Raw genomic sequence first — 21,142 nt, 5'->3', positions numbered from 1 at the left:
TTACCAGAGGATATTGTGTGTGTGAAGAACCTGTTTGTATTCATATACAATAATTGGACAACAATTTGCTGAACAGTAACAACTAATCCATATTTATTTATTTAGCACTTGGCTATTTACATAAGCAAGTAAAATTTGCATAAACAAAACTCTAAACTTCGCAAATACCCCGTAAGTCTCTTCTTGAACACTCTTGGGCAAGGCGCGCCCTTAATATTATCCGGCAGTTCATTAAAATTACAAACACCATCGTAGAATAGAGTTTTCTGTAAATTTGTTGTTTTTACCATAGAAACATTGAAGTGCTGATTGGAACGTATATTATATTGATAAAAGTTTGACCTTTTTTCCATCCATAATTTAAGATAGCCTGGCTGGTGATCGTGCGCAATTCCATAAACCAACATTAAACTTGCGCTTCTAATAAACTGCCCGACATTTAGCCAATTTAGCTGGTCTAACATACTCTTTATAGGAGTATATCTATCACAGTTCAGGATGATTCTCATAACCCTATTTTGTTGTAACTGTAGCAAGCAATGAAAAAACATATGAAAAATGAGGCAAAATTATACTATTATACACTAATATCCTAGTCCACTGCGATAAAAACCGCGATACCCGGTTAAAAAACCCTGTTTTCTTACTAATTTTTTTGCATAGATATTCAACATGATTACTAAAGCATAATTGTGGATCCAAGATCACCCCTAAATATTTAATTTCGGAAACAAACTCAATTTTATTACCCTGTATATCCACAGAATACCCCGACTTATAAAATTTTTCACAGTTAACCTTAGAACCGATAACCATGCACTTGGTTTTGGAGCTATTTAATTTTAGTTCATTTTTACACAGCCATTCGTAGAAATACTGCATTTCGGTGTTCAGTTTGGTTTCCAGTGACTGAAATAAGCATGTCATCAGCAAATAAGTTACCAAAGGAGTTTTTTAAAACCTGATACATATCATTTATATAAATAATAAATAAAAGCGGGCCCAACACGCTTCCCTGGGGTACCCCCCATCTGCTATCCCTTTGACTAGAAACATTATTATTAATTTTAGTCTTTTCCATTCTTTATCCATTCTAGTGCAGAGTCTTTAATGCCATATAAACCTAATTTTGTAATAAGAATGTCCCTGTCAATAGTCTCAAATGCACGTTTAAAATCTACAAAAACACTCAGAATTAGTTTTGATTCATTCATGTCTTTCCGCCACACTGCACGCATATATTGCAACGCAGATTCGCACGAGTGTTTGCTCCGGAAACGAGACTGTCCACTGTAGAGTAGGCAGTTCCGTTCCAAGTAGTCTCTCAACTACCCACACACTATCGTTTCCAGGATTTTATCCACTACTGGCAGCAAGTTAATTGGTCGAAAATCACCAGGTGTTTTCGGTTTTGACACTTTAGGTATGGGCACTATGATGCTTGTTTTTAATTTATCAGGGATAACTTCCCATTCCTCGGTCAATGTGCATAATATTTTTTGTAATAAAAATATAATAATCACAATAAAAATTAAATGGTATTTAATTAATTATTCAAAGAAACTTCCACAGGCTTACTGTAATATGATTTAAAAATCTTCTAGATTCGTCCTACCTCGGAGGTTTATAAATGAAACTTGCTAATAGTTCGCTAATCATCCTGTTGGCTTCTTCAGAGCTTGACTGAAACTGACTCGCATTCTAGGAGGGGCATGAATATTGTCTCGGATGACTGATTCCCATATTGGTAAAAGGTAAAGACCTGAGTAGAGGTTAAAATTGTTGGGTTGCTTATAGATTTCCATGGATTCTCGGATTTTTTTTTTTTTTAGAAGAAACTGCAAGAATTTTAGAATTTTAGTTTTATCGAGTAAGATTTGAGGATTTTGATGTTTAATAATTGTGTTCGGTAACTGCTGATGAGCTTATTTGTCGTAGTCTTAAGGCTCTTTCATATTCTTGAAATTTTTCGTCTGGTCTTTCTAATCTATTCTTTACTTATGCTGGAATGCTGTAACACAAATAATACATATGGTTTATATAGTTATATTTCTTAAGAACTTCTGATATGTGGTTAGCGAAGTGCTGAATGTAACGAAGGACAACATTAGTAAGTGTGAAGTAACTTTGGAACATTGTGGTGAAGTGTATTTTTTGATGGAAGGCTTAAGAGAGAAAAGCAGAAGTAAGGTGTTGTAAGTGTGGAATGACCTAATGTTAGGTCTGATTTTCTATTTGCTAGGAACATCTAAAAAATAGTAGACGATTATTAGTTTCTAGTTCAATGGTAAAACGTATGTTACGGTGCATAGAATTTCAATGTTTAAGAAAACTCGGAGCAAACATTGACCATGAAGTCAAATAACAAAAGTATCATCCACTTAGCGTTTCTATAATGGATCGAAGGTGTCGAGGGCTTTCTTCTATAATAAAATCCGACAAAAGCTCGGTCACCCCTTATGATTCTAAAGTTCCTCCTCTCTAGATTCACAAACCAGGACTATCCCTTCAACCTATTGTCAGTTCCATTGTTTCTCCAACATATTCTCTATTTTAAAACCCATTTCGAAGAAAACTGATAGTTCCGTACTTAATTCCTTTCATTTCATTGAACAATCAAAAACCATTACATTAGTTTGAACCTTCTTTTTGATGCCTTCTTTTTAGCCATTTAAATTCTATACACAGTAACATGCGTTGAATTAGAATCTAACAATAAACTCCCATTATTAGATATTGCATTGGGTCATTCACCTTAATGCATTGTCACATCACCATCCGGCTCAAAAACTATCGGTTGTTATTTCTCTAGTTTACAGAGCAGTAAACCCGAGTCAATGAACCCAGAATTAAAACATCTTACATATGCTCTTCTCTCTAATACACTTCACCACAACCTTCCAAAGACAATGAGTCCGAAAGCAACCCCACACTTACCACTGTTGTCCTTCCTTACATTAAAAACATCACTGACCACATATCAAAAGTTCTTAAAATCAGATTTACCACTTAACCAAAAATCTATCAACATTTTCTATCAAAGACAAAATTCAGTTTGAGATACCAGGAATTTACAGCATTCCTTGCATATGCGGCAAAGAATACATTGGAGAGACCGGACGAAAAATATTAACTCGTTTCCGTTGCCGAACATGATCATAAAACAGAACATCAAATCTTATTCGATAAAACTAAAATTCTTCCATGTATCATTCATAATAATAATCATCAAAAATCTTAACCACTTCCTAGGTCTTTCACCAATATGGGAATCAGTCAACGGAGACAAACTCATGCCCCTCCTTTAGCTCCGCCTCCCTCAAACAATATAAGGGGTGTAGTGTGTAGTGTGGTATAGAACTTTAAGTTGCAATAAAACAACAATGGATTATTCGATTGATATGAATTTTATTTATCCGTGTGGCATTACATTTTAAATTTGATTTCTGGCATATGACCGCCACGGCTGGCGCGGATGTAGTCCAATCTGGACGTCCAATTTTCGATTAATTTTTCCAACATTTGTGGCCGTATATCAGCAATAACACGGCAAATGTTGTCTTCCAAATGGTCATGCATTTGTGGTTTATCCGCATAGACCAATGACTTTACAAAGCCCTACAGAAAGTAGCATAGCGGTGTTAAGTCACAAGATCTTGGAGGCCAATTCACAGGTCCAAAACGTGAAATTAGGCGGTCACAAAACGTGTCTTTCATCATGGTTATTCAATTCAGGACTGAAAGAGAGTTTTTGAAAAAGTACGGACCAATGATTCCCCAGCCCATAAAGCGCAGCAAACAGTCAGTTTTTCTGGATGTGACGGTGTTTCGACATACACTTGAGGATTAGCTTCGCTCCAAATGCGGCAGTTTTGGTTGTTGACGTAGCCATTCAACCAGAAGTGCGCTTCATCGCTAAACAAAATTCGCTTATGAAAATCGGGAACAACGGCAATCTCGTTTTGGGCCCATTCGACGAATCTACGCCTTACTTTATGATCGTTTGGCTTCAATTCTTGCACGAGGTGGATTTTGTAAGCACGTAAACCAAGATCCTTCTGCAAAATATTCCATAAAGTGGATGGACACAGATCCAATTCCTGTGCTCGATGGCGGATGGACTCATTCGGGTCTTCCTCAATGCTACGCTCTACAGCAGCAATAGCTTCTTCTGTACGCACCGTACGGCGTCTCTGGGGATGCGAGTTATCAATAATAGTAAACGTGGTGCGAAAACGTTCCATGGTCAATCGAATTAACTGCTCTGATGGACGATTTTGTCGACGATAAAATGGACATAGTGCCCGATACGTATTCCGCACAGAAACATTATTTTCGAAATAAAATTGCACTATTTGCAAGCGTTGTTCAGGCGTGAGTCTATTCATGATGAATTGCCAAACCAAACTGAGAATAAATCACTTGATAGCTGTTAAATCGGTCGCCATCTTGAACAGTAATGCCAACTTAAAGTTCTATACATCGAAAAAAAACACCCTTTACAAGCAGGTATAGAATAGAATACAAGCCAGTTTCATTAGCTCTGAAGAAACCAACAGAATGATTCGAGAAACGTAAGCCAATTCGATATGTAGAATATTTGTAAATAGCATTTAGTTATTTATAATACCAAGTAACGTTTATAAGAGCAGAAAATCACCCCGAAACTGACATTACTACTTTATGGCTCGAAGGTATTTTAAAAAGCAGACCCACTTTTTTGTTAGCCATTAGAGAATCTCGGAGACTTTTTGAATACGCTACTTAAAATTAGGCTGTCGATGTTGTTTATATTCGCTAACTAACTATTTTATAACACAAAACTTAGTCCGTAATCTGTGAATTAGTTCTAACCACTGACGAGGACTCTGATTACGTAATATCAATCGATGCTCGTGAATATTAGGGCATGTAACAGGCGGTTGGTTGGAGGTGAAATGCTAATCGCACCTAATTTCGCTTTGGTCAAACAGGGCGCATGTCTAAGGTATATTCAACCCCCTTGTGTCGGCGTGACGAAGCAATCGGCGTTTATTAACCCTTATGTAGTGGTTTCCGAATACGTTTTTATATTAGCTATTTTCGTGGAGTGGATCCCGAACGCATTCGGAACACTGACGCATGCGCATTAGTAAATCGGCTGTTTGCAGTGTAGAAAATGACCGCTCTGGATTAAAAATTCTATGTTCGCGACGAAAGCGTAATAAATTTCGAACTCGTTCGGAACGCGTTCAACAGAACGCGAATTTTGCGTTCGGAACGAATTGTAACGTTCAAATTTATTACACTACACGCAATAGAAAAAATTTTGGTTATTTGTATGGCATTGGTTACTATATACTTTGGAATACATTTACCACCACATAATTTTAGTGCCCCAACTCACCACAAAACCTTGCCTTAAAAGATGCTAGCTACAGTAAAGTGTTACTTACCTTTTCGTTTCGAGTGTTAGAAGCGAGATATCTTTTATCTTCGACAAATGTGCTGGAATTTATCGTTAAAATTTTAACGTCGGAAGAATTTACGAAATGCTTCACCCAAATCACCTAAAACAAATCAAATTAGGAAATGCGATAAAAGTTTAGATGTCAAAATAACAATTCATTTGAAAATTTTATTATATTTTTAAATTATTATTATGGTCTAAAAATGGAAACAGTTTCATTTAACTAAAATTATTTTTAAAGACATATAAGATGTAATTCGTATTAATTGTTTACGCTTCAGTGTTAAAAATAGAAGAAAAACTTTTTGACAAAAAATATATCTTTCCTACCGTGTAATTACTAATTTAAAAGATACGCTTACCGAAACATTGCTTAATTCAACATTACACTTCAAAATAGCATTTGTTCCAGCGAATGCGGTTACGATGGTGTTATTTTCCTTTGGCAGAACTTGTTTATTGATCTGCGGCTTCTTCCTGTGCTTTGTGGGATGCTGGACGAATATCCTAGTCTTGTTTGGCGTCGGTTCGTCTAGATAAATTTGAAAACTGTTCGTGATTATAACGTTTATTCGTCTTAATTAAAAAATGCAAATTACGTTAATATTAATGTTAACGTTAATTGCTCAGAAGTGTCCCAAAAGAATTAAAAGTATTATTATATGGGTAGCGAAAAATATACATAAACTAATACATAAACTAAATTGGAAAAATGATCAGCAAACAGAAAAAAAAAGTCGTAGCATTCCCAATATAATACTCATTTTTTCAATTTATATTAAAGGGGAGGCATTATAAGGAATCACCATATACATCTCATTTCCGATTTTAGTCGCAACAGTGTCGTCAATTCATCGATTTTGCCCTCATTGGCATACATAACAAATGGTTTACTCTCGATAAGCTGATATTTAATGCAGCACCTACCCCTTGAAAATATATATCATATCAAAAAATATCAAATCATAAAACCTCAAAGTTGATTCAGTTTTAAATCAAAAGACTCAAAATGTTTTTTGTTTTAATTTGTTTTATATGTGTGAGTTATACATTGCATAATAAAGACTATTTTAATAAGCAATGTCCTAAATTACCTAGTGATCAGATTGTATATTAATTATATTTCATTATTTTTATATCATTGCATAGTGGAATGTGTTACAGCATGGCATACTTTTTATTTTAGACTTGTTTTTTGCAAAAACAGTTTGAAACAACAGACTTACATTCGTTGCAACAAACCGTACTGATATAATTATTAAATAATAATTAAACAATATTTAATAAATGATAAATTAATTAATTATGTCTGTAAAAATAACTTAGATGTTGCTTAAAATTTGATGTTGCTATTGCTTACTTGTACATGAAAGCTCTATAGCAAAAAAAAATGTTTTTCTATGATTTTTGGGGCCAAAACGGATGTTTTCGGTAGATTTTAGCCATGGTAATTTGAGATGATACTATAATAGAAACAAAGTTTGAATAAATATTTGATAACACTAGGGAGCGTTAAGATTTTATTATTTTTATTTTATGACAATTTTTGTTTCAAATTTATGTTGTACTTTTTTTCTATATAGGTTTTTATTATAAAAATTTAATATTTTACTAAACCAAATGATTCCTACAAAAATATGTACACTCTGAGCCATCTATAAATTTGCAAATTATGTTTTACTCAACAATGCCTTGTCGTTAATGAAAATAAATTGGTAAATTTATTTAAATGAACCGATTTTAATTTTTAATGTTGCATGCCATAGAGATATTAGGTACTAAAAATCTGCTGCACCCTGGGGCGTTATATCCGATCACGTAAAGCTCAAACTTCTACGTATAAATTTTCAATTTTAGTCAGCTATTCGCCAGGTTCACTTTTCATTTCCGAGGTAATAAGATTTTATACCTAAACGCGCAAACATATTAGGGGCGTGGCTTGGAAATTTTGTCAAACTGTCAGCATACTCAGTTTAAGATCATTCATTATCATATTTTCTTTCTGGTTGAGTTTCCATTTCCGTGTCAGTCTACAGTGTTGCCGTTATTTTCAAGCGATCTCGTGTTTGAAAACAATGTTGCCTTGTAAAAAGATCGGGTGTTGGGATTTTTGGGAAACGTAGGTTAGTTGATTTCTGTAACAGGCTTTGTTTTACAAGTTTTTATCTTTACATAATTAGGAAGTGTGGTCCATGAGTGAGCTTTTACATCACAAAATTAATACAAGAAAATTCATCGCTTTTCATGCTTTTTTCACAAAATTCTAATTAGCTACAGTCGAACGAGACGTCAGAATGACCAGCTAGAACAGTTGAATATAAGAAAACAAAAAAGGTTCACTTTTTCATGCTTCATGCAAGAAGAATTGTTTTTTTTAAATATTATAGTCTGTCTCAATCTCATCGTGTTGGATTTCGACAGACTCTCCAAAATAAAACTTTAACGATGTTTCACTTCTTTTTATTGGTTATTTTTACTGTAAATTTCTTTCTTTCTTGAATGTTGAACATTTGTGGCAGTGATGAATATTTTTTTTACTGTGCGTTTCGAAAAACTTATTTTACGAGAATATAACAATGTCGCTTCATGCAAAACAGGTTGTGAAAAATGCGTATGAAACTTAGTAGAGGACTTATTAAACAGAAATGCCAATATCGTCGATAAGTAATAGTGGAGAATTGGAAAACATATTGTCTTTATCAAAGCGAAGTTGTTTCTACCTTGAATAAACTGAAAAAGAAGTTAGAAGATGAAATAAATATAAATATAAATATAAATATAAACCCTCCATCCTACCGGACCCGAATTTTATTGCCGCCTGTGGGTAACTTGCATAATTGCGGGCAAAAGTCAGAACGATGAAGATTGAGACGGACTATACATGTATAATAGTCCAAAATGAAATGGACCAAAAAAAACTGAATAACATAAGAAAAATTAAAAATGTACACATATGCTTGTGTAAGTATGGCGTTTCTCAAATATTTTAAAATGAATTGCCATTAATTTTGAAAGATTCTTAAAGACAAAAAATTTCTATCTTGAAAACTTATTTCCTTTTTGTTAAAACGAAAAAAATTCGAAAATATGAATTCACCTTTATTGAATACTAGTTTTTACTAATAATCACTTACATACCAACTAATAATCACTTACATATCAACTAATACGAGGGCGACGCCAAAATTTCCGGCCTGAATATGAAAGAAATAAAGTAGAGTAACAATTTTGTATTATTTTTCAATATAATCCCCCTTAACTTCAATACACTCATTACATCTCTTTTTTAACAACTCAATCCCTTTAAAAAAATATTCTTTTAACTCAACTTCGTCGTTAAACCGCCGTCCACGTAAGTCATTTTTCAAATATCCAAACAAATAATAGTCGCTGGGGGCCATATCTGGACTATAGAGAGGATGATCGATAGATTGGAGCCCACACTCTAAAATGGCAGCTTGTGCAACACCAGCAGTATGGACAGGTGCATTATCGTGCAAAAGACGCACGCACCTCGTCAGTTTTCCTCAGGAAGACCCAGAGAAACGTGGGACAGCACTTTGGGAAAGATTGTGAAAAAGAGGGGAAGAACATGGTTAGAAGTTAAAAATTTGCCACTAAATAGATTTTATGTAAAAATAACACCCTTAGGCCTACGAACATTTGCGATATTTTGGTCACGGGTTTCGGGGCAATCAGTTTCCGCTAGATTTTACCCAGGGATGATTTTTTGACGTGTTATCAATTTTGATGGTCACACACGTCAGTCACACTTCAGTAAATGCACTCGTTTTATTTTTCTACGCAAAAACTCCCCGGTCACTAGATCCGCTGGTGCAAAATAAAAGTCGTGACTAAATTAATGTTTATCAAATTTTGTGAATAATATATTATTTCGCACGCTTCGGAACCAGTACCCACTGCAGAATACTATTGCAATGCAACGAGAGCAATTCCGAGAACAAGAAAAATACTCCTATCGATTTTAAAAGCAGACGACTAAGTTTATTAGCGCATGTAACACGTTGAGCAGTCGATTTAATAGGATTTTCCGCTATGCATCCCCGTCTTCACTTTTAATTGGAACAGTTTTTGCCAGAACTGGAAATTCAATCGAATAAATACGGTGGTTTTTTGCCGTACCATAACAGTGCTGAAAATTACGGATCCGGCGAAAAAAAAAAACGTCACATCGCACTTTAAAGAACTTTGTTTGAGCGCGGCAACGGTGCACACATATACTTCATTTGAACTTTAAACGCGGCAAACGTGGTCTCATCCATCTCGTGTTTATACATTAAGTCACGGCTGGTGGATGGAAAATTTTAAAAGCTACTTTTTCGTCTGGTCCTGCGACGTATTTTAAAATTTTTGTATGCTCCATTGCTCAACCGTGTTTTATTTATGGTTCAACACGTATACGCTTGCATGCTTCCGTTTTTAGAATATTTTCTTTCGGTTAATATTTAGTAAACTATAGTTCTAGCTCTATCCAGGTTGAAAGAAGTGTCGAAAAATATAAATATCTTTATCACACCGGATGTCCCAGTAGAAGCAACAAGGGGGGTATCAGAGAAACAAATGATCCTATGAAAAAAAAAATATTCCGTAAATCGTTCAAGGGAAAATGAATATGTATTTTGTATTTCTAGAAAAATTTCTAATATTAATCATAGTTAAATGCGTACTAGTTTACATCTGAGACAAATTCAAATCTTTGTTTAATGCTGTTTGCTCCATCTATGCAATGGTGAAGGGTGTTATCTACATTATTGACAAAAAATAAATTTGAGTTCTAAAATCATCTAAAGTTTTTGCATTATTTCATCAACTCCATGTTTTTACACAGTACTCAGATGACGTACTTTCAACATGATTCACTAGACGTTTCATAAATCTCAAGGTCGATGGCGCTCGAGTTGTATAAATTCAAATGAAAAAAATATTGAATTTTTTTTTGTTTCCTCTGTGCAATGGTGAGGGTTGTTGTTATTCACGGTACTGACACAAAATAAATTTGAGTTCTAAAATCATCTAAACTCTTTGCACTATTACATCACCTCCATGTTTGTAAACAGTACTCAAATGACGTACTTTCAACATGATTCACTAGACCTTTCATAAATCTCAAGCTGGATGACGCTCGAGTCATATAAATTAAAATTAAGTTATTCGTAAAATCTTTTTGCTCACTCTGTGCAATGGTGAAGGGTGTTATTCACGGTACTGACATAAAATAAATTTGGGTTCTAAAATCAGTAAACCGTACTCAGACGACGTACTTTCAACATGATTCACTAGATGTTTCATAAATCTCAAGGTCGATGGCGCTCGAGTCATATAAATTCAAATGAAAAAAATATTGAATTTTTTTTGTTTCCTTTGTGCAATGGTGAAGGTTGTTATTCACGGTACTGACACAAAATAAATTTGAGTTCCAAAATCATCTAAACTCTTTGCACTATTGCATCAACTCCATGTTGGTAAACAGTACTCAAATGACGTACTTTCAACATGATTCACTAGACCTTTCATAAATCTCAAGGTGGATGGGGCTCGAGTCATATAAATTAAAATTAAATTATTCGTAAAATCTTTTTGATCACTCTGTGCACTGGTGAAGGGTGTTATTCACGGTACTGACATAAAATAAATTTTGAGTTCTAAAATCAGTAAACCGTACTCAGATGACCTACTTTCAACATGATTGACTAGACGTTTCATAAATCTCAAGGTAGATGGCGCTCGAGTCATATAAATTCAAATTAAATTTTTAAGATAAAAGTTATTGAACCAGAATTCACTGTTAACTTAAAGCACTAACCAACAAAGTCACAATTTATTTTTGTTTGACCATAGGAAAAAGAATTTATGAGGTAATTAGTTTAAATCATTAATTGAGACAAAAAAATAAGAATTTATAGATAAATTTTAGAAATGGACACGGTACAGATTTCTCCAAAATCCACTTTTTTTTGGCCGTTTAAGTTCTTTTATTTATATTTTAGGTTAGGAAAAGATATCACGATCCACTGGGTCATAGGGCTCTCTAATGACATAAATAAACTCACATAGTTTTATTTATTATTTTATGGTTGTGAGTAAGCAATCACAATCGCGATTTATAACCTAGGAAAAGCCCTTTTCCTCTCCTCTGAGTTTATTAAAATGCGTTAAATATGTTTAGAGACATGGATGTTTATTTAGGAAAATGTTCGAATACTCTCACCACTCTCCTTGCAAAGATAGAGCAAAACTCTGGTTAACATTACAATTGTTTTTCTTTTGAAATAGACCTAAAGAATTTAAGATAACAATACGCCCGCTGACTCTCGAAAATAATTTCCAACATTTTGTCTTGAACGATTTACTTAACATGTTTTTTTCAGATTTCTAGGACCGTTCATATTTACCGTTACATATTTATCATAATTAGCTTGCCCCTTGTGTGAAATCGCTTTGCTACAGCCCAAAGTTTTAGCGAAACTGGAAAACAAAAAACGACTTGTAAAAATTAACCAGAAAATCCCTTAAAACGGCGCTTTTAATTTACACGGTGGCCAGATAAGAAATAGTGTGTTTCAGGAACCATTCACCGACACTTTTTGACGTATAGGTCGTTCAGTGGTGATGGGTAATTCAATTTTTTTTTTATTAATATCGGTAACTCCTAAACGACTACCTTTTATTGCCTTTTTATTTGCCTTTATAATTTAAAATCATAAAAGTATTCTTTGTTCAAAATTGTTCAAGTTCTAACGATTTTGATTTGGCACAAACGGAGGTAGTGTTTAATACACGAATAAATGATCTTTTCTAGTAAGATAAGATTTTGGATACATTTTTGCAAAACAGTACGAACACATGCACAAAGTGACCTGTGACTTGACAAATGTCAGAATAATGGCTATAATCTACCAAAAACATCGATAACTCTCAAACCTGTGACCAAAATGTCGGAAATGTGATTCGGTGATGGTGATAATGACTTTGCGCATGCTTGATAAGTGCACAGTTTGGTGTTTTAGTGTAGGGCCGAGAATAAGTTATTAAATGCTCTCGATATGATTACTGTGTATTTGGAATGTCTTCAAAGTGCGGGCGTTGGCTCAAAAAGAGCTCGATAGTTAAATCAACTCCATCGACAATTATCAAACCCAAAAATTTGAAATTTTAAAATATACAAAGCAGCATGCCCTTATAATTAATGGAACTTGTAAGAGGATATAGATACTGCAATGTTATAATGATTCAGCGTTATACCTATTATAATGTTTAACGTTGTTCATACAGAAAAATCTTCAGCCCAAGCACTTGCAAAAACTTTTAGACAGAGATAACCGGAAATAAGTTGGAAAATCTCGAACTAAATTCGTGAGAACTGTTTTGGATTCGGTCTGATAAATGTTGTGAATTTATATTAATTAGAGCAATTATATCGTGATATTATTATATATTATATTGGTCCTGATATAAATTTGATTACTACTAGGCACGAATAGGAATGGGCCTAAAAAACTAGGAAACTAGGTTTTGTCCCGGAGGGAGGAATATAATTAAAACTTAAAATTAACAGGTTTGCTAATGCCTTGACATCAGGTAGTTTGAAGTTTCGATAACTAGGTTAACATATAATAAATATGATACGGTGAACAACGTACTTTTTGTTAATGTACTTATTTTTTTGATCAAACATTTGGGCCATAAATTATTCCACAGGCTTGTTGTTTTGTTATTTATTGATTCACTTCATAAAAACCTTAGTGAATGAACAATAACAGTTGTGGAGATCCTAGAAAAAAAAAGAAATGTCAATATAACTATTGATACTGAGCAGCCTATTCAAGATATATTAAAGCACAAGATGTTGCATGAACATCAACAAAAAAATATAGGCATGCTATGGACTGTGAGTCTGTGTGTGTAGATTTGGCATACCATGCAATCAAATTAAAATTAGTAACGTAAAAAATGTCGAAATACTACTGAAAGAATTTCTAGAAATATAAAAAAAGTAACAAAAAAAATTGTAATAATGTATACATACACACATGTATACGTAAACTAAAGCCTTTTTGAATACATTTTTTTCATTTTTAAATTCATCGAGGTAAAAGTTTTTAAAACCTTTTAAAGCAAGAACAACACCCGTGAATTAAAGTGGATGGTACGAAATATCAAGGTACAATTCATATAATCACGAAATACAATATTATGGAAAATCTCGGCAAAGCTTAGCGTGTAATTAACCAAAACCCCTAAAACTTTAGATACCAATCCCTGTTAAACACAGATAAAAGCTTCTCGTCGAGAACCCGCCAGAACTTAGTTGCAAGATATACTATTCTAGTTTTTTGAACTAATGGACAATTACAACAAATCGTAAATTATATCTTAACCAGAGCATGCAATGTTGGTTACAGTCAGTACAGTTACAGTTTCATTCACAGAATGCAGTAACTTGGTTACGTCAGAGGGCTAAAGAACGAGATATCATTATAAATGTGAGATTGTAAATATTTTCAAATTTGACTAACATAACGTATATAGATAGGAGAATTAATATAGGGAATATGAATCGCGCAAAACTCTGTGTATAATAATATTTAATATTATTTATTTGTACAGTGGGGTTTGTTTTCGTGAATATTATAGGGTGTTCCGTTCCACATTCTGGAGTATCAAAAATTGTTTATTCTGTTAAACTCAAATTCGCAGCGTTCGACATATGCATAACTGAACTAGAAAAATTCGGGACAGTTGGGATCTAAACCACAACCCACCAGCTAGTCCCATTCGCCGCGTCTTGTCTAAACTATCATGACACTCGTTCTATTTTTTCTAGTGTTTCGTTTAATGGTACAATAAAATGAACGCTAACTAGATTGGATTGGATGACACAGGGTACGTCTCAGAACTTGTGGATTCTATTAGCTGGTTATATACACAAGTTTTATAATTTTTGTTTTTTAATTTTTTGCTTTCAAGAATCAAAACTAATATTTTCTTTCTATAACCATAATTTTTATATAGCAGTTAACACGAATATTTAAAACGAGCACAATGAAACCAGAAATACGCAATGCATCGAAAACATAGACTATATTAACGGCAGCGCCACTGAAAATATCGTAAAAAATCAACCCCATGCTTACACACTTAATAAAAATAAGCAAACCCATGGAGGAGAGCGAAATATTCTAACAACACCAACAAAACACTATAGACAAACTAAGCAGCATGGATAGCATCATTTTACTCGGTGATTTGAACGCCGGAATAGGCAGTGAAGTGATACCAGACATAAAACAAAAATATAATGAAGAGAGAACCAAAGAAAATGAAGAACTCATGTTAGACTTCTGTGCGAGAAACGAGCTATGAATAACCAACACGTATTTCCCTCGCAAAGAGCAATATAAATATACATTTAGTAATACCGGACATCAAAAGTCGATGATTGATTATGTGATAAGTAACAGGACAATCACACGATCACAAGTGATAGATGTAAGAGCACTCACCTCAGCGAACACAGGCACACCTACTTCTGTGCCAAATGATCATGGAAAAACCTAACAGAGTCAAAAAACCTCCAGTAATCAACGAAAAACTTAATATTGAATCACTGACAGATGATAACAAATAAACTGAAAGGACTTGGAGTGTGATGTTTAGAGATGTTGGAACAGAATCAAATCATGTATCGTAGAAGCAGCCGAAGAATTCATTGGTAAATGGGACCAATAATAGCAAAACACCCTGGTTCTGTCACGAAGCTAAAGCAGTTTCGTAAGAAAAAAACAAATCCTACCTTATATACAGGGGGTCACCAACGCCAGAAAGACACTCCGTGAAACTCTGTGAAACAGAATCAAAGCCATAAAACAAAATTACCTCTATGTTGCTTAAGAAGTAAAAAGCCAATAAATGAGTCTGTGAAAATAAAAAGAGTCACCAAAGATGTATGGGAAAAATACTTCAGGGAAATTTATAACACCGAAGAAGCTTTAAGCATCGAAAACTACGAGCCAAACCATCAAAATCACTCAACGAGTGTAATGGCAAAAATGCAAAAATTGAAAAACAGAAAAGCTCCCGGAACAGAACGCATCCCAAACGAACTTCTAAAATACGCCGGACCTGAGGAAAACATCTATAAATGCTCTACAACAAAATTTTAGAAACATCGGAAATACATACAAAAAAGTATAACTATCCATATATTCAAAAAAGGACAGAAGACGCACCCAGACTACAGGAGCGTAACGCTGTTGAACACAAGCATGAAACTCTGTACTAGCATTTTGAAGGAAAGACTTGAAAGACAAATAACAAACAGGGAAGAACAACAGGGCCTCAGACGAAACAGATCTACGCCATATTCATTATCAAACAACAAAAGGGTTTGCCTCTCCGACGTCATTAAGATGAGAGAAAGAAACGCCAAACACCATCGTAGGAGCAGTCCCCAGTCTCAATATGAATAACATGACTAAAGTAAAGGTAGGAGTCCCTTATACACAAGAGATACCGACACCAGCCAATTTCTTTTCAATCGTTTAATGCACAGAATTATAGAGGAAGTGTCATCGCTAAATATAGGATACCGAATGGGACAGAATAAAAAAAATCAGCATTCAATATGGATCTGTCGAGCAAAGGACCTAAGAAGCCAGATCAACAAAGCGACTGTCATGTAGAGCTACTTAAGGCAGATAATATGGGCGAACAAATACATGTGAAATGATAGCAAGGTTAGGATCTGTCAGACCTGTACCAGGCCAATCATGACATACGAAATAGAAACCAGTGAAGAAATTAACAAAACGAAAAGCATGTTCCTAGTAGCCGAAATGAAAACGCTCAGGACTATAGTCGGAAAAACAAGAACAGACCGAATTAGATTGCTTTCGAAAAATCATTGCTGGGCAGGGCAAGTTCGCCGCAAGTAGCGCCAATCAGCTTTTTATTTTAAAAAGAAGGCGCTTGTCTTATTCTTGTCCTAGAGGGACGCATTGCTTTTCTATCGTGCTCCTGCGGACCACTATGGAACTGTCGCAAAATCGATGTTATTTTATTTTGAATACACCCTGTATAAAGTATCCTTCATATCTCGTCGAACTTCAAAGTTTTAAAATTATATTTTTTCAAACATTTCGCACCCCCTGTATTATAGACGAAACCTTAAACTCTCTCACGACACAGTCTACGATACTGTTCATATCAAATTATATCTTTAAAAGTTTTTCATTTATCGCCAATAATTCACCTACAAATTTCTAGGATCTATTAGAATTTTTTGCCCACAAACGAGGTACCCTGTATATAATTGTAATATTCGAAATAGAAGCTATAGCCCTGCCCACAAACGAGGTACCCTGTATATAATTGTAATGTTCGAAATAGAGGCTATAGCCCTGGATCTCCTTGCGGCGGCGTTTCCGTATGCAACACGTTCGGTAAATTTTTTAACTCACTCGTTTATTAAACAAGCATTATTATGTTTGCATAATTACTATTATTTATGGAAAACCAAGTTTAATATTAGAGGCACCATAATGGCCAAATTGGTCATGGGTTTCATGCTGCATTTTCTTCGAAATACTTTCAGAAACTGCTGCTTGGTATTGATTCACATTTGTGGATCGAGTTTATACCGTTTGTATCAATTAACACAGTGATAAAATGCAATGCAAACCTAAGAATAAAATTTTTCTTCTAATTGCTTTTTTCTACTCCCGTCTGTAAAATGCTCAACTACACACCGATCTAGAGTGCGGGAAGCATCACTTTACCACGTCAGTTTCGTTTCCCACGCATCCGAGCCACTTCGCACATTTCCGGGATATTATCGCACGGGTTTTCGGTGTTATTTCCCACGTCTTGAATGTATTTGTGTTGTTTTACGAAAATGCACCCAAAAACTAACGGTCGTAGTATAGTATGCAACATGTTCGGTAAACTTTTTAAATCACTCGTTTATTAAACACTCGCCCCGCTCGTGTCAAATAAACTCGTGAGTCAAATGCCGTTTACCGCACTTGTTGCATAATATACTATTCCATTCTATTTTCTTGTACCTTAACGAGTGATATTATAGATCTAAATAATTGGTACTCTCTTAATGTAATAAATAATATTGTCTACATTATTGCATCGGGTATTATATAATTCATTTTTGATGCATCCCTTAAAATAAAATCCGATGGGCGTAAGATCTTCAGAACCTGGGAGCCATACGTTTGATCCATATGTACCACGATAATTTTGGTTAAAATTGAGTTATCAAGTCTTATGATCGCTATTATGTGCTGGAGCACGAAAAAAACCATTACTTCTTGCGACTGATATGTTATCCAACTCGGTTGTTGCACATTCTAGCAAACTGTGTATGTTGTATGTCAGAGCATTGCAGCATTCACCCATACCATCCTTGGTGACCATGTCATACCCAATTGCGATTATTGTGTCAATTAAAATATTCCTTAATAGTATTAACGCTTCTTCAATTCATATTAATGGCCAATAAATCTATTCCATTCCTTTCTTTATTTTCGTTGTTATTAATTTTGCCTATTGGTTTTCCCAATGATCCATAATGACTTAAATCATGATATAATCTTTGAAATATTTGCTTTTCTGGTTGTCGTCGTTCCGGATAACGCGGAAAATATGAGGGTAAAGCTGCATGCATCTTTATTTTTATTACTCTCGATATAGCAGTTTACGATGTTTAACGGTTCATAGTTTAGATAATTGATATTCATTTTAGCCTTTTTAAAAACATATAATCGAAAAGAGAAAATGAAATCTAATATATAATTGAATGACAAAATATTTTATAACGTAAATATTTGGCAATAAAAAAAATGCTATTCGATATTTTAACTACATAGGACTGTTAGTTTTGATAATATCTCGAATTTTTTTTTAAGTATCGCACTGGATTCTACGTAAAAGAACATAAAACTTTTGAATTTAAACCGAGTGATAATTAATATTTATTTTAAACATTTTAGAAAAATATAATCGAAAGGAAATATGAAAACTAATAATCAATTTAATGACAAACAATCTTATAATATGGATTTCACAACAAAATGGTTTTTCAATACTTAACCTACTGAGAACAAAATGTTATATATTGCTCGATATATTACGGCAAACCCAAAATTCATTTTTTTGAGGTACGTATAGACACGATATCCTATGATGTGAATAAAATGTTAGTTTTGGTCTCTGGATAATTAAAACAAAACCGAGTGATGTGAGATAATGAGATAATGATAATGAGATAGATTTGTTTTGCACCATTAAACAAAGGAGAACGGGATCTACATCTTAATTTTTTGTATCGTTCACATTTTTAGCCTATACCCCATAACATCAACGAATAAAGCCCCCCATACATATTTCGTCAACGCTGGTAAATAATAAAATAACGCTTTTTTTTTCACAGCTTCAGCTGGTTATTTCTGATTTTTCCAAAATAGCAAAGTCAAAGAGGCTCTAATTTTATTCTAAGATGTGAAGACCTTTACCCATTTAATAACCGAAACATTATTTGTTCCGATTACTCTGCGTATGCCCAAAACAACTTTAAGCTATGGTGTTCTAAGCTGGGATAATTCCACAAAAATTAGACACTGCTGTCGGCAACTTTACAAGAATATTGGTACCCTGGCAGTTGTTTCGATATATTTAGCTTGAGCTTGTGTTTTTGTTAAGAATAACAGGCTTCAGGCAGAGAATGACCTGTTCGGCTAACAGCTAACAGTGTTTAACCCCCTTCCTTGCCACGTTAAAGGGGTTAATTAAGGCCGGGATTCTTGATTCGTAATCGTATTCGTACTTTTGTTGCGTATCATGGACATAGGGCAGTTGAAAACAAATAATATTGATTATACAATTTCTTAATTTGTAAAAATAATTTCATTCCTGACAACTTGACCTATTGCTTGGATTATTGAATTTCCGCAATCGATAAATTGCGTAAAGGTGTTGTAGATTAAATAAATAAATTTATTTATTTATTATTTATTTATTTATTTATTTAGCACTTGGCTATTTACATAAGCAAGTAAAATTTGCATAAACAAAACTATAAACTTCGCAAATACCCCTTGAGTCTCTTCTTGAACATTCTTCGGCAAGGCGCGCCCTTAATATTATCCGGCAGTTCATTAAAATTACAAACACCATCGTAGACCTTTTTTCCAACCATAATTTAAGATAGCCTTGCTGGTGATCGTGCGCAATTCCATAAACCAACATTAAACTTGCTCTTCTAATAAACTGCCCGACATTTAGCCAATTTAGCTGGTCTAACATACTCTTTATAGGAGTATATCTATCACAGTTCAGGATGATTCTCATAACCCTATTTTGTTGTAACTGTAACCTATTTAAATCTTCTTTTGTACAATATATAAGCAATGAACAAACATATGAGAAATGAGGCAAAATTATACTATTATACACTAATATCCTAGTCCACTGCGATAAAAACCGCGATACACGGTTAAAAAACCCTATTTTCTTACCAATTTTTTTGCATAGATATTCAATATGATTACTAAAGCATAATTGTGGATCCAAGATCACCCCTAAATATTTAATTTCCGAAACAAACTCAATTTTATTACCCTGTATATCCACAGAATACCCCGACTTATAAGATTTTTGACAGTTAACCTTAGAACCGATAACCATGCACCTGGTTTGGAGCTATTTAATTTCAGTTCATTTTTACACAGTCATTCGTAGAAATACTGCATTTCGGTGTTCAGTTTGGTTTCCAGAGACTGAAATAAGCATGTCATCAGCAAATAAGTTACCAAGGGAGTTTTTTAAAATCTGATGCATATCATTTATATAAATAATAAATAAAAGCGGGCCCAACACGCTTCCCTGCGGTACCCCCCATCTGCTATCCCTATGACTAGAAACATTATTATTAATTTTAGTCTGCTGAGATCTGCTGAGTTATTTATCCATTCTAGTGCAGAGTCTTTAATGCCATATAAACCTAATTTTGTAATAAGAATGTCCCTGTCAATAGTCTCAAATACACGTTTAAAATCTACACTCAAAATTAGTTTTGATTCATTCATATCTTTCCGCCACACTGCACACATATATTGCAACGCAGATTCGCACGAGTGTTTGCTCCTGAAACCAGACTGTCCGCTGTAGAGTAGGCAGTTCCGCTCCAGGTAGTCTATCGTTTCCAGGATTTTATCCACTACTGGCAGCAAGTTAATTGGTCGAAAATCACCAGGTGTTTTCGGTTTTGACACTTTAGGTATGGGCACTATGATGCTTGTTTTTAGTTTATCAGGGATTTTTCCGGCACTTAAAGACGCATTCACCGAATATAACAACGGATAACTTATTACACGAAATAAATCCTTGACGAGCTTAATATTTAGAACAGAGTCACCTGTACTTTTATTTTTTAGGTTATTTACAGTTTTTTGAATCTCCGATATAGTTATTTTTTTAAAGCAAGACAACCTACAGCTGACCATGTCACACGCAGAGTGCCATTGCATTATAAATAATAAATTCCGCTTAAGGATTTTGTTTCATGATTTTTTTATAATTTGGAGACTGTCCTTTTCGATGTGTTTTTGCATTTTGAAGTTCAAATATTAATACATTTCCCTTCCAGCAAAATATATACGAGGA

General features: G+C 34.2%; 1 protein-coding gene across 2 annotated transcripts in view; it reads right to left on the bottom strand.

Annotated features, from left to right (window-relative positions):
* Nucleotides 1–21,142, bottom strand: part of LOC132706610 (uncharacterized) — an 86,273-nt gene that overhangs the window by 17,653 nt on the left and 47,478 nt on the right. For both annotated transcript variants that reach the window (XM_060678046.1, XM_060678054.1), the window contains exons 3-4: nucleotides 5,812–5,981; nucleotides 5,436–5,549 (exon numbers count right to left, since the gene is read on the bottom strand). In XM_060678046.1, the coding sequence (XP_060534029.1) occupies nucleotides 5,436–5,549; nucleotides 5,812–5,981 (284 nt within the window). The remainder of the gene's footprint in view (nucleotides 1–5,435; nucleotides 5,550–5,811; nucleotides 5,982–21,142) is intronic.

The sequence above is a fragment of the Cylas formicarius genome, unplaced genomic scaffold, assembly GCF_029955315.1.
Source record: "Cylas formicarius isolate icCylForm1 unplaced genomic scaffold, icCylForm1.1 PGA_scaffold_10__41_contigs__length_53128322, whole genome shotgun sequence".
Lineage (NCBI taxonomy): Eukaryota > Metazoa > Arthropoda > Insecta > Coleoptera > Brentidae > Cylas > Cylas formicarius.
The sequence above is the reverse complement of the archived record's forward strand: the minus strand, read 5'-3'. Positions and strand labels throughout refer to the sequence as shown.